The sequence below is a fragment of the Brienomyrus brachyistius genome, chromosome 13 (genome assembly GCF_023856365.1).
Source record: "Brienomyrus brachyistius isolate T26 chromosome 13, BBRACH_0.4, whole genome shotgun sequence".
Taxonomy (NCBI): domain Eukaryota; kingdom Metazoa; phylum Chordata; class Actinopteri; order Osteoglossiformes; family Mormyridae; genus Brienomyrus; species Brienomyrus brachyistius.
Genome location: NC_064545.1, coordinates 6,644,832 through 6,661,225, shown reverse-complemented (window position 1 = coordinate 6,661,225; position 16,394 = coordinate 6,644,832). Strand labels below are relative to the sequence as shown.

General features: G+C 41.1%; 3 protein-coding genes across 4 annotated transcripts in view; all 3 read left to right on the top strand.

Moving 5' to 3' along the window:
• Nucleotides 1-2,078: 2,078 nt before the first annotated feature.
• On the top strand, nucleotides 2,079-5,974 carry LOC125706588 (C-factor-like). The gene is made up of 6 exons (XM_048973330.1): nucleotides 2,079-2,442; nucleotides 2,805-2,856; nucleotides 3,353-3,540; nucleotides 3,822-3,977; nucleotides 4,752-4,862; nucleotides 5,683-5,974. Exons 1-6 carry the CDS (start codon nucleotides 2,296-2,298, stop codon nucleotides 5,794-5,796), a joined length of 768 nt encoding a protein of 255 aa, XP_048829287.1. The 5' UTR covers nucleotides 2,079-2,295; the 3' UTR covers nucleotides 5,797-5,974.
• Nucleotides 5,975-8,382: 2,408 nt separating this feature from the next.
• LOC125706587 (C-factor-like) overlaps nucleotides 8,383-16,394 on the top strand; it is a 30,393-nt gene continuing 22,381 nt past the window's right edge. Inside the window, exons 1-6 of one of the 2 annotated variants that reach the window (XM_048973329.1) lie at nucleotides 8,400-8,875; nucleotides 9,236-9,287; nucleotides 9,787-9,974; nucleotides 10,257-10,412; nucleotides 10,954-11,064; nucleotides 11,451-12,130. In XM_048973329.1, coding sequence (XP_048829286.1) covers nucleotides 8,729-8,875; nucleotides 9,236-9,287; nucleotides 9,787-9,974; nucleotides 10,257-10,412; nucleotides 10,954-11,064; nucleotides 11,451-11,564 — 768 coding nt within the window. In that variant the 5' untranslated portion in view covers nucleotides 8,400-8,728 and the 3' untranslated portion in view covers nucleotides 11,565-12,130. Of the gene's footprint in view, nucleotides 8,876-9,235; nucleotides 9,288-9,786; nucleotides 9,975-10,256; nucleotides 10,413-10,953; nucleotides 11,065-11,450; nucleotides 12,131-16,394 lie in introns of those variants that run through there. The other variant, XM_048973328.1, reaches the window with a different exon arrangement.
• LOC125706592 (galanin peptides-like) lies at nucleotides 13,864-16,298 on the top strand. The gene is made up of 3 exons (XM_048973336.1): nucleotides 13,864-14,491; nucleotides 15,464-15,550; nucleotides 15,654-16,298. The coding sequence occupies exons 1-3, from the start codon at nucleotides 14,332-14,334 to the stop codon at nucleotides 15,788-15,790; spliced, it is 384 nt and encodes a 127-aa protein (XP_048829293.1). The 5' UTR covers nucleotides 13,864-14,331; the 3' UTR covers nucleotides 15,791-16,298.

Sequence of the window (16,394 nt, the reverse complement as noted above, 5' to 3'; positions counted from 1 at the left end):
AGAGACACTAATGAAGGCACCAACAGCTGTTACTGTGAAAGGAAGATGAACTTCAGGTCTGACTGGCAAGTGGCTGAAATCCAAGGATCACTGTACCTATGTACAGTTGACACCAATTCATTTCTTTCTCCAAGACACGGGCTGCATTCTTGGAACAATTGAACAGTGCAGTTGAGCTTTATTTAATACAAATATAACTATGCAACTTCAGTTTCAATTTTACACCTGCACTGTTACTAGTAATAGTAATTTTGGTCCTGGTCCTCAGCTTTTAGCACTGTTGTTGTGTAAGTGATTTGTAGCAATTTATTTGCTTTAATAGTTCATATTAATTAACAATAACGTTACAATTGAAGATTTTGATTGCACGTTGATTTACTACCCTGATATTCGCCTGGATGGAACCACACGTGCAGGTATAGAAAATTAATCATCACCCTTCAAATTGAGTTCACTTAGTACTATGGCATAAGCATGATTTAATGCTGCCAGTCACACTTTACTTGAGGGGACAAATAATGCGGTAGTAGCTTACTAAAAGCATCAATTAACTAGTAACTAAGTGTTAGTTACACACTGATATCATGGTTTTTAATCTTTAATCTATCATGACAGTTAATGTATTCCATTTAGAAACAAAAATAGATAGCAGTTAAGTAATTAGTTAATAATTAACTAATATAGTTCCAGCATAGAATACATGAAACACTCTGGCCAGCCTTCAACCAACAATCAAAAGGGGAGTCTGGACAGGCAGCCGACCGCTTAGCCTATTAAGCCACATGGTGTCCCAGGGAGCAGGGAGGCACACTAGGATAACACCAAACAGGATGGCGAGTGAGAACTGCTGGCCGAATGGGGAGATGTAACATGGGACAGGACCAGACAGGTACCGACAACATGACAGCTAAGGGCTTTTAGATGAAGTTCTACAACATTCCTTCACTTTGATCTTCAGGAGTGACGTACAAGGACAATTAGACGTATGGCACATATGTTAGAGATTATACTGGACTTCCACGAATATGCAGGCTGCTAGAAATAGGTCTGATTCACCAATGCAGGGTCTCCAGAAAATCCTCCAAGAGAGCGAATCCACCCCTAGTCTGCAACATTAACTGCAGTGACCTTAAGGCACGAACAGCAAACAAAGGCGCGTGATGCAGGCATAGGAGGAACAAACAGGACTGTTATTTTGGGACAGGAGTGGAAATGGGTGTAACAAAAATGGTGGAGTGGAACGAAAATTAGACTCATTTAGGGAGAGGCACAGCGGACAAGAGATATACGGAAATCGAAAGGCGGCTGGGACGTGCGTGTTCTGGCGGGGAGCAGGAATGCGACAGGGAAGGGAAACAAGGAAGATAAAGCCCTAACATTTCCCTGACCGTCAACCTGGTGACAATATAAGAAATAAAATTAAATCTGATAGGGAAAAAGGAGCATGTTTATGCAAAGACACATAAAGGAAGTTCAGTTCCAAGACATTGTGGATGCAGCCTACAGTTTGCCAGCCTGCACAGACCTACCTGGAAAAGTAACTCATCCATGGATGTCGACTACGACACAGCTTACGCCTTTCCTTTATTAAAGCAGGCGCAGCTTCTCTGTTTTCTGTCGTGTTCGCATGCCCAGAGGCTGTTGGGCAGCCTGTGGAACTTGCACCACCCGAAGATTGTTTTTCTCCATACTCAGGACTTTTTCCTCTATCCCATTGGCTTCCGGCATTCTTTTTCCCGCTTCCCCTGTTTCATGAACCACTTTGTATAAATGATGTAATAGTGGAATGTTACGCACATTTATCAGGGGTCTTAGAGTGTTATAACAAATACGGTTTTATATTTTTTAACATAAATAAAACGTTAAACTGCATTCAGATGATTATTAATATTATCTATCGTTTCTTCTATTATTATTATTACTATTACTATAATTCTTATACTATTTCGCATTCTTTACAGCATAATACTTAAGTATTAAAACTTCTATTATTTTTTACATCGAGCACTTGAAATTTTTTACATTTTTTCATTTTCCATTGTGGATCCGTATATCTCTCATCAATGAATTTATTTAACCTACGGTCAAGCTAATCAACGCAAAAATCTATGACACTATATGATATAAAGATATATTTTTTCATTGAAATGCTGTTTAAATGTGACAGACCGAACGTTTATCACCACAGTCGTCGAATGCAAAAATCGCCAAACACCGCGCCTTAACAGCAATTGCAACATTTTCCCTGCATAACATGCATTGCGAGTGCAGTGTGTGCATGGTACAACTACAATAATGAGCGGAGCATTAAGCGGGTGTCGGTCAGTGCTGGTAACCGGGGTGAGCAGGGGCATCGGTCTGCAAATAATTAAAGATTTGGCTAAAAAGACCGAAAGGAAGGCGCTTACTATCGCGACTGTCCGTAACCCAGCGGCTGCAGAGGTACTTTACTCTTCATTGTCATATACTGATAATTACGGTTTTATTAACTGATCATAATCATAAAGGTAACGCGCGTTTTTGTAGCATTTTTCTAGGCTGTCTATTTAAACTGTTTTCTAAATGATTGTCCGATTTTTGCTTAAATAGCTAAAAAGATCCAGAAGATGTTATCCTATTTCCAGCAGGTCCAGTTGGTCATAGTAAATATTACGTGGTGTTTCGAATGCGTTTTTATAAATAATAGAGACAGGGTAATATCTCATATAAGCATTTATTTCGTATGGGATACTAGGTAGATAGTTGATCGCTTCACGCAACCTGGATAAATGTATCTTGAATTACGTTTTTTTTGAGGTTTTTAGGAACTTCAAAGAGTTGCTAAGGAGTCCTCAGGCGTCCATGTTGTAACACTTGGTAAGTCGATCCTGCCAGCAAATGGCGCAAGTGCACTCCTACTATCCTGAAAAGAATTTTCAGTTCCGCTCCTTTTCATTTTTATAGATTACTGCTCTTTCAAACATACTTAAAACAGTTAATTTTTGTTATAAAGCTTAGCAACGATTTAACGTAATCAGCGTAGGATAGTGATATAACAATAGTTAGGGTTATAGTTAGGAAAAAAACATTTTTTTTTATTTTAGGGCTTGTGTATGATTTTAAAATGAGGAAATGAATAGTATTTTCAAATAAATATTTGCGTTTATTACAAAGTGTTTACTATCAAGTAAAATTATTACTGTTAAGATAATTTTAGATAAAAACGTCATCTTGCTAATGTATAATCTAAACTGTAATTGGAATCGATTGCAAAGGTAGGGAAACTAAACTCAGGCTCAGTTTTGAAATGTTTGGGACCACCTGATATTTGAGTCACTAAGAACGTAATGAATGTGTTTTATCGTCCTCTAAGATGTGACCAGTCAAGCCAGTATAGATGCCGCCGTTGAGGAGGTGTCATCTCTGCTGGGGGCCGAGGGGCTGAACTGCCTTATAAACAATGCAGCCATCGATGGGGACACAGACCTCGAAATGGTGACAGCTGAGGAGATGCTGAAGACATATGAATGTAACACTGTGGCCCCTCTCATGGTCACTAAGGTAAAAGAAAACTGAGTGTAGTAGCCGAAAAAGTACGGCCCTCTGCAAATGAAGAAAGCATGATTAAATCATGATTTTATTTTTTTATATACATACATTTTTGGTGGAATCTCACCCACGTTCTCTGTATGCAGTTGTCATTTTCTTCTTCACAGCCATTTATTGTTTTCATATTTCCCAATTTCTGCATGAACTGAATAGCTCTGTTTACCAAAAGGTGATAATGGTCATTTCTTGTTATTTAATTTAGATTTTTTCCTCCTGCTATATTCCTATTGCAGGCCTTTCTGCCGCTTCTGCGAGAAGCTGCGACGCGTGGTTCTGGGATGGGGATCCACAGGGCTGCTGTGATCAACATGTCCTCCGTACTCGGTTCCATCCAGCTGAACTCGGGAGCTTTGGTGAGAAGCAAGTGCTATCCCTACAAGGCCTCCAAGGTGAGCGCGCAACTGTTCCAGGATCAGATCTGAGCACCTCACTTCTCTGCTCAGGTAAATCTGACTCCATGTTCAATGAATACCATATTGCATTCATATTCTCTCTAAGGAGATACCTCAGGGGCAGGGGACCCAAACACTGAGAGCAGGAAGCCAAAACACAAAGCAGGAGTCTTAGTCAAATCCAGAACCTAAGACTGCAAAGCCTGACAGTCAGACTTGGGGGTAAAGGCTAGGGTTGGCACACGTGAAGGCATAGAATAAACAGTACGCACACTCACACTGAGACAGGGATCAGGACACACACGTGCCGGGCCAGGAGAACCACACTCGTCAAACCACACAAAGGGAACAGCAGGGATCTGAAACACTTAATAAACCATAATTGGTCAACAGTTTCTCACACAGGGGATACCAGGTAGACCAGTTAAATAGCCTTGACTGTCAGGAGAATAAGTTACAGCTGTCAGAACTCCGGGGAGAGCGACTGGCAACAGGAGCGTGGCTGTGGGGTAAATGGTGGATCTGAGTTAAGCCTTACGCTACTATCTCCTCCTATCTTCTCTTCCAGTTCCTGTATTGTACTTTTCGAATGAGTCAGGTGTCAAAGCTCAAAGTATCTTGAAAATTTGTGTCTCAAATCAGCTCATTACATTTTTCTCTGTAAGGAAATGGGAGACAAGTAGTGAACCACTTCGGAATACAGCCATCGAAATCAGAAAACTGATCAGAACCTGGTTTGTTGTCTCAATTCTGGTCTGGTTCCTGCCACAGGCAGCCTTGAACATGGTGACAAGGTGTCTAGCCGTTGATTTGGTGACAGAAGGAATTCTCTGCGTGGCCATTCACCCGGGCTGGGTGCGCACTGACATGGGGGGCCCACAGGTGAGTGATAAGGCTCTTTCACGCCGAAGTTCCGGAACCTGGTCCATGTTTACAAGTTCCTGGGCCATCTCGACTGGGGACTTTTATAGCTCCGGGTCACTTTTGTGTGTCGCTTTCACATCACAAAACAGGAACTAGGACCTTTATGCTAGCTAAGCATGGAAGACGCAAAAATCTCGTAGATTAAACTTTACACATTATTTCACGTGAAACTACACCACTATGGCAAAACACCAGAGGACAAACAAGTCATTTCATTAGTTATTAGTTAGTTATTGGGGGGAATTAATCAAGATAAAAATGGGACTCAGCCTTTTGTTTATATTTTATTTATATGACCCACAACATGTTTATAATTCTTATTAAATCTGGCTGGCAGATTGATCTTTCATTTTCCAGGCTAATCCGGCTAATAAGCTGGCAAGTTCCACCGCTGGCTCTGGTGATATTCGACAGAAGTATGCTGATTACCATCGCATTTTCCGGTGGAAATATGGAGACAGAAACAAAAAATGTATTAATTGATGCGTTAAATGTAACTGAGGTTTCAAAAATAATTCCATGTGCTCAGTTTTGGCTTTTTTTCCCGCACATTTCAGCATAACTTCCAGGTTAATGCCAGTTCTTATGGTGTGAACGCGACAAAAGTTCCTGGTTCCAGAAAAAGTTCTAGTTCTTGAAAAAAGTTCCTGTGGTGTGAAAGCACCCAAAGATCCAGGTCATATTGTTCATGTGAGGATCCCGTTGATTGTGACGTCAGGAACATCTGTATAATTCAAGCCCTATCCATTTATTCTGTGTACTGTACTATTATTTGTAGGGTGAACTGAGTGTGGAAGAGAGTGTTTCTTCAATCCTGAGTGTGCTTGCTGGATTGTCTGAAAAGGATCACGGAGGATATCTGGACTACACAGGGAAAACACTGCCTTGGTGATTTTTCCTTTGGTCATATTTTGTGTGCATCCTTAAAAAAGGCCTCTATTGTAATCTTGCTGTGACTGTTTAATTTCTGAAAAAAATCAAATTGCTAGATATTCAGTGACCTCTGGGATTGTTACGTATTCTTTCTAAAAATGCTGCAAGATAAAACAATAAAAGACCAAAGAACACGAGACAGTGCTGTTAACTAGTTTAACTGATGTTTTTAAACCTGTGTATCAACAAACGAAAAATACGTCTCTGTATGGTAATAGAGACACTAATGAAGGCACCAACAGCTGTTACTGTGAAAGGAAGATGAACTTCAGGTCTGACTGGCAAGTGGCTGAAATCCAAGGATCACTGTACCTATGTACAGTTGACACCAATCCATTTCTTTCTCCAAGATACGGGCTGCATTCTTAGAACAATTGAACAGTGCAGTTGAGCTTTATTTAATACAAATATAACTATGCAACTTCAGTTTCAATTTTATATGCACCTGCACTGTTACTATCCATCCATCCATTTTCCAAACCGCTTATCCTATTGGGTTGCGGGGGGTCCGGAGCCTACCCCGGAACCAATGGGCACGAGGCAGGGAACAACCCAGGATGGGAGGCCAGCCCATCGCAGGGCACACTCACACACCATTCACTCACACATGCACACCATTCACTCACACATGCACACCTATGGGCAATTTAGCAACGCCAATTAGCGTTTTCGGACTGTGGGGGGGGGAAATCGGAGTATCCGGAGGAAACCCCACGACGACATGGGGAGAACATGCAAACTCTACACACATGTAACCCAGGCGGAGACTCGAACCTGGGTCCCAGAGGTGTGAGGCGACAGTGCTAACCACTGCACCACCATGCCGCCCCTGCACTGTTACTAGTAATAGTAATTTTGGTCCTGGTCCTCAGCTTTTAGCACTGTTGTTGTGTAAGTGATTTGTAGCAATTTATTTGCTTTAATAGTTCATATTAATTAACAACGTTACAATTGAAGATTTTGATTGCACGTTGATTTACTACCCTGATATTCGCCTGGATGGAACCACATGTGCAGGTATAGAAAATTAATCATCACCCTTCAAATTGAGTTCACTTAGTACTATGGCATAAGCATGATTTAATGCTGCCAGTCACACTTTACTTGAGGGGACAAATAATGCGGTAGTAGCTTACTAAATGCATTAATTAACTAGTAACTAAGTGTTAGTTACACACTGACATCATGGTTTTTACTCTTTATCATGACAGTACATGTATTCCATTTAGGAACAAAAATAGATAGCAGTTAAGTAATTAGTTAATAATTAACTAATATAGTTCCAGCATAGAATACATGAAACACTCTGGCCAGCCTTGAACCAACAATCAAAAGGGGAGTCTGGACAGGCAGCCGACCGCTTAGCCTATTAAGCCACATGGTGTCCCAGGGAGCAGGGAGGCACACAAGGATAACACCAAACAGGATGGCGAGTGAGAACTGCTGGCCGAATGGGGAGATGTAACATGGGACAGGACCAGACAGGTACCGACAACATGACAGCTAAGGGCTTTTAGATGAAGTTCTACAACATTCCTTCACTTTGATCTTCAGGAGTGACGTACAAGGACAATTAGACGTATGGCACATATGTTAGAGATTATACTGGACTTCCACGAATATGCAGGCTGCTAGAAATAGGTCTGATTCACCAATGCAGGGTCTCCAGAAAATCCTCCAAGAGAGCGAATCCACCCCTAGTCTGCAACATTAACTGCAGTGACCTTAAGGCACGAACAGCAAACAAAGGCGCGTGATGCAGGCATAGGAGGAACAAACAGGACTGTCATTTTGGGACAGGAGTGGAAATGGGTGTAACAAAAATGGTGGAGTGGAACGAAAATAAGACTCATTTAGGGAGAGGCACAGGGGACAAGAGATATACGGAAATCGAAAGGCGGCTGGGACGTGCGTGTTCTGGCGGGGAGCAAGAATGCGACAGGGAAGGGAAACAAGGAAGATAAAGCCCTAACATTTCCCTGACCGTCGACCTGGTGACAATATAAGAAATAAAATTAAATCTGATAGGGAAAAAGGAGCATGTTTATGCAAAGACACATAAAGGAAGTTCAGTTCCAAGACATTGTGGATGCAGCCTAGTCTGCCAGCCTGCACAGACCTACCTGGAAAAGTAACTCATCCATGGATGTCGACTACGACACAGCTTACGCCTTTCCTTTATTAAAGCAGGCGCAGCTTCTCTGTTTTCTGTCGTGTTCGCATGCCCAGAGGCTGTTGGGCAGCCTGTGGAACTTGCACCACCCGAAGATTGTTTTTCTCCATACTCAGGACTTTTTCCTCTATCCCATTGGCTTCCGGCATTCTTTTTCCCGCTCCCCCTGTTTCATGAACCACTAATACCATAAATGATGTAATAGTGGAATGTTACGCACATTTATCAGGGGTCTTAGAGTGTTATAACAAATACGGTTTTAGATTTTTTAACATAAATAAAACGTTAAACTGCATTCAGTTGATTATTAATATTATCTATCATTTCTTCTATTATTATTATTACTATTACTATAATTCTTATATTATTTCGCATTCTTTACAGCATAATACTTAAGTATTAAAACTTCTATTATTTTTTACATCGAGCACTTGAAATTTTTTACATTTTTTCATTTTCCATTGTGGATCCGTATATCTCTCATCAATGAATTTATTTAACCTACGGTCAAGCTAATCAACGCAAAAATCTATGACACTATATGATATAAAGATATATTTTTTCATTGAAATGCTGTTTAAATGTGACAGACCGAACGTTTATCACCACAGTCGTCGAATGCAAAAATCGCCAAACACCGCGCCTTAACAGCAATTGCAACATTTTCCCTGCATAACATGCATTGCGAGTGCAGTGTGTGCATGGTACAACTACAATAATGAGCGGAGCATTAAGCGGGTGTCGGTCAGTGCTGGTAACCGGGGTGAGCAGGGGCATCGGTCTGCAAATAGTTAAAGATTTGGCTAAAAAGACCGAAAGGAAGGCGCTTACTATCGCGACTGCCCGTAACCCAGCGGCTGCAGAGGTACTTTACTCTTCATTGTCATATACTGATAATTACGGTTTTATTAACTGATCATAATCATAAAGGTAACGCGCGTTTTTGTAGCATTTTCTAGGTTGTCTATTTAAAATGTTTTCTAAATGATTGTCCGATTTTTGCTTAAATAGCTAAAAAGATCCAGAAGATGTTATCCTATTTCCAGCAGGTCCAGTTGGTTATAGTAAATATTACGTGGTGTTTCGAATGTGTTTTTATAAATAATAGACAGAGTAACATTTCATATAAGCATTTATTTCGTATGGGATACTAGGTCGATATTTGATCGCTTCAGGCAACCTGGATAAATGTATCTTGAATTACGTTTTTTTTTGAGGTTTTTAGGAACTTCACAGAGTTGCTAAGGAGTCCTCAGGCGTCCATGTTGTAACACTTGGTAAGTCGATCCTGCCAGCAGATGGCGCAAGTGCACTCCTACTATCCTGAAAAGAATTTTCAGTTCCGCTCCTTTTCATTTTTATAGATTACTGCTCTTTCAGACTTACTTAAAACAGTTCATTTTTGTTAGAAAGCCTAGCAACGATTTAACGTAATCAGCGTAGGATAGTGATATAACAATAGTTAGGGTTGTAGGTCTGGAAAAAAAAAACATTTTTTTTATTTTAGGGCTTGTGTATGATTTTAAAATTAGGAAATGAATAGTATTTTCAAATAAATATTTACGTTTATTACAAAGTGTTTACTATCAAGTAAAATTATTACTGTTAAGATGATTTTAAATAAAAACGTCATCTTGCTAATGTATAATCTAAACTGTAATTGGAATCGATAGCAAAGGTAGGGAAACTAAACTCAGGCTCAGTTTTGAAATGTTTGGGACCACCTGATAGTTGAGTCACTAAGAACGTAATGAATGTGTTTTATCGTCCTCTAAGATGTGACCAGTCAAGCCAGTATAGATGCTGCCGTTGAGGAGGTGTCATCTCTGCTGGGGGCCGAGGGGCTGAACTGCCTTATAAACAATGCAGCCGTCGGCAAGACTATCAACCTGGAAATGGTGACAGCCGAGGAGATGCTGAAGACATATGAATGTAACACTGTGGCCCCTCTCATGGTCACTAAGGTAAAAGAAAACTGAGTGTAGTAGCCGAAAAAGTACGGCCCTCTGCAAATGAAGAAAGCATGATTAAATCATGATTTTATTTTTTTTATATACATACATTTTTGGTGGAATCTCACCCACGTTCTCTGTATGCAGTTGTCATTTTCTTCTTCACAGCCATTTATTGTTTTCATATTTCCCAATTTCTGCATGAACTGAATAGCTCTGTTTACCAAAAGGTGATAATGGTCATTTCTTGTTATTTAATTTAGATTTTTTCCTCCTGCTATATTCCTATTGCAGGCCTTTCTGCCGCTTCTGCGAGCAGCTGTGACACGTGGTTCTGGGATGGGGATCCACAGGGCTGCTGTGATCAACATGTCCTCCGTACTCGGTTCCCTCCAGCTGAACTGGGGAGCTTTGGCGGAATTCAAGTGCTATCCCTACAGGGCCTCCAAGGTGAACGCTCAACTGTTCCAGGATCAGATCTGAGCACCTCACTCCTCTGCTCAGCTTGTATGAATTGTGACTTTGGTGTGGCAGCCAAAAATGTAATAACTACTGAAGAAGCAATAACTACGAGAAACGTAATAATTTTTCCATTCTTAATGTAATAAAATCTGACAACTTACCAATAATATAACAAAATGTCGGAATCAAAAATATATTACATCATTGGGCAGGTATAACATTATCAACTTTTATTTCATTAGGAAGTAGCTGCAATGGGTTAACACCCCTGTCCTGAGTTACTCATTGATTTGTGCCAATAGCATTCAGCTTAGGCACTGGACCCTGCAACACTGCGTGGAATAAGCAGGAATAGAAAATGGATGGATGGATGGATGGATAATGATAATAAATTAATATTAGGTTGATATTTGTCCTCTTATTAACATAATTCCCTATACAGGGGAACCATTTGGAACACAGTCATAGAAATATTCTTAAGCTGATCAGAACCTGCTTTGTCTCACTTCTGATGTGGTTCCTGACGCAGGCAGCCTTGAACATGGTGACGAGGTGTCTAGCTGTAGATCTGGAGTCGGAGGGAATTCTCTGCGTGGCCGTTCACCCGGGCTGGGTGCGCACTGACATGGGGGGGCCACAGGTGAGTGATGGATGCTCTTTTGATGCGTTTTGCTGTGTGAATCCTCTTTAGTGAGCATCAAGACCGTCTGCCTAATCCACACCCTTATATTCTGTGTACTGTACTATTATTTTTAGGGTGAGCTGAGTGTGGAAGAAAGTGTTTCTTCAATCCTGAGTGTGCTTGCTGGTTTGTCTGTAAAGGATCACTAAAAAACTAAAAATGCAAAAACTCTTGTATTTTGCTGGTTGCTCACGGTTATGGTTAGGGCAGGGTTGTCAAAGTTATCGTTAGCATTTTTCCCCTAAAGATGAATGAGCGGTCCCCATAAAGATATGTTTACTCGATGTTTGTGTGTGTGTGCATTTCTGCATGCACGTGTGTGTCTGGTTATTTTTCTCCTCTAGGCTGACCTAGGTGTGGAGGAGAGTGCTTCTTCAGTCCTAAATCTGTTTGCTGGATTGTCTGAAAAGCATCACGGAGGCTATCTGGACCACACAGGGAAAACACTGCCTTGGTGATATTGTATTTAGGATTTTTTATGCGCATCCTCTTTGTTGAAGTCTTGCTGTGAGTGGTCTAACGTCTGAAATCAAACTGTCTAGATATTCAGTGACCTCTGTGTGTTATTTTTACTTTAAAAAATACTGCAATAAAAAAACCCCAATAAAAACCCACGAAACACAATGCAGTGCTACTAAATATTTGTATTGATGTTTTTAAACCACTGTGTTAACCAAAGAAAAATGAATAAAAAGTGTCTGTATGGTAGTAGAGACGGCGGTGAAGGAACCAGCAGCTTTTATTATGAAAGGAAGAGGAACGAACAGACGGCGTGGAGCCAAGCAGTGAAATCCGAGGTCTGGTGCTTCTACGTTCAGGCTGTCACCAGAAGAAGGGCCATTCTGTCAGAAATGAGCCACGACAATATACAAGAATTGAAATATCATTAATTTAAACTTTAATTTTTTTATTTTATTTCTCAGACCTCTGTTCTCCTCTCCCCACTCCGCAAACTTACCAACATCTCGCTTCTCAGGAAATATTGTAAATATAATTGCAAATACAACACCTCAATACACTGTAACCTATTTCTCTGCGTATTTATAGAATCTGCTGCTCAGATTGTTTACTGCTTCCTATATGTCTACTCTCATATCTCCATTGTTTCAATTTTTATAATCTACACACGTGGACAAAATTGTTGGTACCCTTCAGTCAATGAAAGAAAAACTCACAATGGTCACAGAAATAACTTTAATCTGACAAAAGTAATAATAAATAAAAATTCTATGAAATTTAACTAATAAAAGTCAGACATTGATTTTTAACCATGCTTCAACAGAATTAATTAAAAAAAAAAACTCATGAAACAGGCCTGGACAAAAATGATGGTACCCCTAACTTAATATTTTGTTGCACAACCTTTTGAGGCAATCACTGCAATCAAACGATTCCTGTAACTGTCAATGAGACTTCTGCACTTCTCAGCAGGTATTTTGGCCCACTCCTCATGAGCAAACTGCTCCAGTTGTCTCAGGTTTGAAGGGTGCCTTTTCCAGACGGCATGTTTCAGCTCTTTCCAAAGATGCTCAATAGGATTGAGGTCAGGGCTCATAGAAGGCCACTTTAGAATAGTCCAATGTTTTCCTCGTAGCCATTCTTGGGTGTTTTTAGCTGTGTGTTTTGGGTCATTGTCCTGTTGCAAGACCCATGACCTGCGACTGAGACCAAGCTTTCTGACACTGGCCAGCACATTTCTCTCCCTTGATAGTATTGAGATTTCATTGTACCCTGCACAGATTCAAGACACCCTGTGCCAGATGCAGCAAAGCAGCCCCAGAACATAACAGAGCCTCCTCCATGTTTCACAGAAGGGACAGTGTTCTTTTCTTGATATGCTTCATTTTTCCGTCTGTGAACATAGAGCTGATGTGCCTTGGCAAAAAGTTCAATTTTTGTCTCATCTGTCCATAGAACATTCTCCCAGAATCTTTGTGGCTTGTTCACATGTAGTTTGGCAAATTCCAGTCTGGCTTTTTTATGACTTGTTTTCAACAATGGTGTCCTCCTTGGTCGTCTCCCATGAAGTCCACTTTGGCTCAAACAACGACGGATGGTGCGATCTGACACTGATGTTCCTTGAGCTTGAAGTTCACCTTGGATCTCTTTAGAAGTTTTTCTGGGCTCTTTTGTTACCATTCGTATTATCCGTCTCTTTGATTTGTCATCAATTTTCCTCCTGCGGCCATGTCCAGGGAGGTTGGCTACAGTCCCATGGATCTTAAATTTCTGAATAATATGTGCAACTGTAGTCACAGGAACATCAAGCTGCTTCGAGATGGTCTTATAGCCTTTACCTTTGACATGCTTGTCTATAATTTTCTTTCTAATCTCCTGAGACAACTCTTTCCTTCGCTTCCTCTGGTCCATGTTGAGTGTGGTACACACCATGTCACCAAACAACACAGTGACTACCTGGAGCCCCATATATAGGTCCACTGACCGATTACAAGATTGTAGACACCTGTGATGCTAATTAGTGGAAACACCTTGGATTAACATGTCCCTTTGGTCACATTATTTTCAGTCTTTTCTAGGGGTACCATCATTTTTGTCCAGGCCTGTTTCATGAGTTTTTTTTTTTTATTAATTCTGTTGAAGCATGGTTGAAAATCAATGTCTGACTTTTATTAGTTAAATTTCATAGAATTTTTATTTATTATTACTTTTGTCAGATTAAAATTATTTCTGTGACCATTGTGAGTTTTTCTTTCATTGACTGAAGGGTACCAACAATTTTGTCCACGTGTGTATGTTTCTCAAATGAGCTGCAAAAGGAAGGGATGTGGCCACAATTTCATCATATGGAAGTATGGTGACAATAAAGCCTACTTATTGTTTTCCTTATTCTTACGAAGAGTTTCCTTTACAGAAACAATGGCGAAAATGAAGAATCCAGTCAGTTTTAGTCACTTTTTGATCATACTAGTTTTATTCGCTAGTACAATCCAGGTCAGTGAATGTACGTATTTTGTAGAATGTCCTGTGAATTATCAAGGGCTCAGATTTCTGAGAGATGAACAGGGGGACCTCAGTCAGTGACGGTATTATGAATACAAACACATATCTTCCTGATTAATGCCTCTGTTTTCTGCCACTGGTTCTTCCCGTCTTCCGTACAGGTTCACTACTATAAGTTCATGCTGGAAGTTCTAGTGGCATCCATGGAAGCTGGGTTCTGCACTAGTGCACATCGGGATATTCTTGCTTTCAGCCTTCACAAGCATGCGTTTTTTTTGCTTAGAACACGAAAAATGCAAACCGCAGGAAGTGTTCAAAGCCCAGGACAAACGCAATCATCCCTTTGTTTCAGGTCGTATTGAGCACCTAATACAGATTAAGGATACTCCCAGTGCAAGGGGGAGAGAGGAGCTGCTTGGTGAATGTAAGATGCTCCTGCAGGTCGCTTGAAGTCAACAGAGAAACTGTTCCATGATGCGCTGCTTTCTGTGTCTGTACTTTAGTGTGTGTGGCCTGTGTGACATGGAGCCGGTGAATCACAGCCCAAAGCCCTTAGGGGTAAATTAACAGAGATGGGCATCTAGAACACACTGATGCATAGTACACCCCCTGTATATTTTAAAATGGCTTTAATGTTTAGGTTACCTTTGTGAAAGCATACTTCTGACAGCTCTTATAATAAGGTAAACCATCATATTGTTTGAACCAGAAAAAGCATTTAGAGCTGGAGGGGAAACATTCGCATTTGGTGATGCATTAAAACAACAGCTATGTGACTGATAAAGACATTATTTAGCGTTACTGGTACTTAATCTCTGTAATTCACTGTCCTAATCTGGATGTTGAGGACCTCACAATCAAAGGGGCTTAAACTGGGGGGTTACAGATTACAACTTCAGAATCCATCGATGATCAGTAGCAGGCAGGTGAGGATTTGCCCGAAAGCGTAAGTCCTAGTTTGTGAAATAAGGATGCAGAGACGACCACAGTTGTCTGGTTTCCTGCAAACCTTTGTGTCTTTATGTGTCCATCAGGAGTGTGAGGTGCAGGTGGGCCTTGATGTCGGGTTTGCAGTCCTCTCCTGTTCCGTCTGCCCAGTTCACCTCAGTGGAGCCTTTTTGCTTCTACTTGTGTGTGAAATCCTTCCTCCACACCCTCTGTCTGCTTCTGACGTTTCCCTGCATCCTCAATCCCGCGTCTGTCGAACACGCAGTCTGAACGCTTTTCTTTGACTCAAGGCCTGCAGGTTGCTTTGCCCCCCCCCCCCTTTTCCCTAAAATGCTGTCTGAGAGTCATGGGTGCACGGATAGAGCAGAGGAATGGGGGGGAGGCGGGGAGAGAGGTGGTGTCACCAGGTGGACCAGGTGTATTATCTGTGGCTCTCTTTTGTGGACAGATGCGATCGACAGCCACAGAGGCCTCAGCGACAAGCACGGCTTAGCGGGGAAGAGGGACCTGCTCACGGAAGACGACTTCAAATCAGGTGAATGTCATGGGAAAGAGTATGTGCTGAAGGACAGCTATGACATCATTCATGTGAGATTATAGGCCAATATTTATGGTCATTTTGTGACCTGTTTCTACAGGACCTTTGAGAATAGCAAATGAGAATGAAATACACACCGTCATTGACTTCTTATCCTACCTGAGGCTGAAAGGTACGATCACCGCACCTTCATCACTATTGTCATCATATTTCAGTGCGTGTGGAAAAATTCCATAAGTTCATATTTTACTACCAATACTGTGACTTTCCAGATTTAACAAATGGCAATTACACAGTAACCAGTTTGGTTTGCCTTCCATCACAGAAAGGATGGCAGCGGAACTGTACATGTTGTTCTGCATGCAGATACGTGCAAAACCACTAGTACTTCTAGCATGAACTTAGTGAACATCTAAGAACAGGAAGAAACAGTGGCAGCCTGTGCAAGATCACATTGCTGATATTTTAACCGCCTTCATCCGACACATTTACCATAACCTATTTAATCATAAGGCTACCTTTCTACTTGTAAAACAGTCACCAACCGGCTTGCTCCTTTTCCTCTTTCAACCAAGCAGTTAAGTTCTCTGTGATTGTGACTCTTTATACTCAACTGGTTGGTTCAAACAAAATCTTGGTCTGGATTTGTACTCTTTGGACCTGAAATCTCCACCTCTGTAAATAACAACCCCTGCATCCACCCATCCATGCTTCAGCTTTCTAGACCTGCTTGTGCTATGCAATTCAATTAAATTTCATATAACGTCTTTCACAAGAGTCGCCCCAAGGCACTTGACAGTGGTGGTGCTAAACTCCATCACATCACTTATACAGAAAGAAA

Excerpts from the sequence above, each read along its gene's own strand:
- LOC125706588 (XM_048973330.1), top strand. The coding sequence starts at position 2,296 with ATGAGCGGAGCATTAAGCGGGTGTCGGTCAGTGCTGGTAACCGGGGTG. Across the intron at positions 2,857-3,352 it reads CGTCCATGTTGTAACACTTG|ATGTGACCAGTCAAGCCAGT; the intron begins GTAAGTCGATCC and ends TCGTCCTCTAAG. Across the intron at positions 3,541-3,821 it reads CCCCTCTCATGGTCACTAAG|GCCTTTCTGCCGCTTCTGCG; the intron begins GTAAAAGAAAAC and ends TTCCTATTGCAG.
- LOC125706592 (XM_048973336.1), top strand. The coding sequence starts at position 14,332 with ATGCGTTTTTTTTGCTTAGAACACGAAAAATGCAAACCGCAGGAAGTG. Across the intron at positions 14,492-15,463 it reads AGAGGAGCTGCTTGGTGAAT|ATGCGATCGACAGCCACAGA; the intron begins GTAAGATGCTCC and ends TTTTGTGGACAG. Across the intron at positions 15,551-15,653 it reads GGAAGACGACTTCAAATCAG|GACCTTTGAGAATAGCAAAT; the intron begins GTGAATGTCATG and ends CTGTTTCTACAG.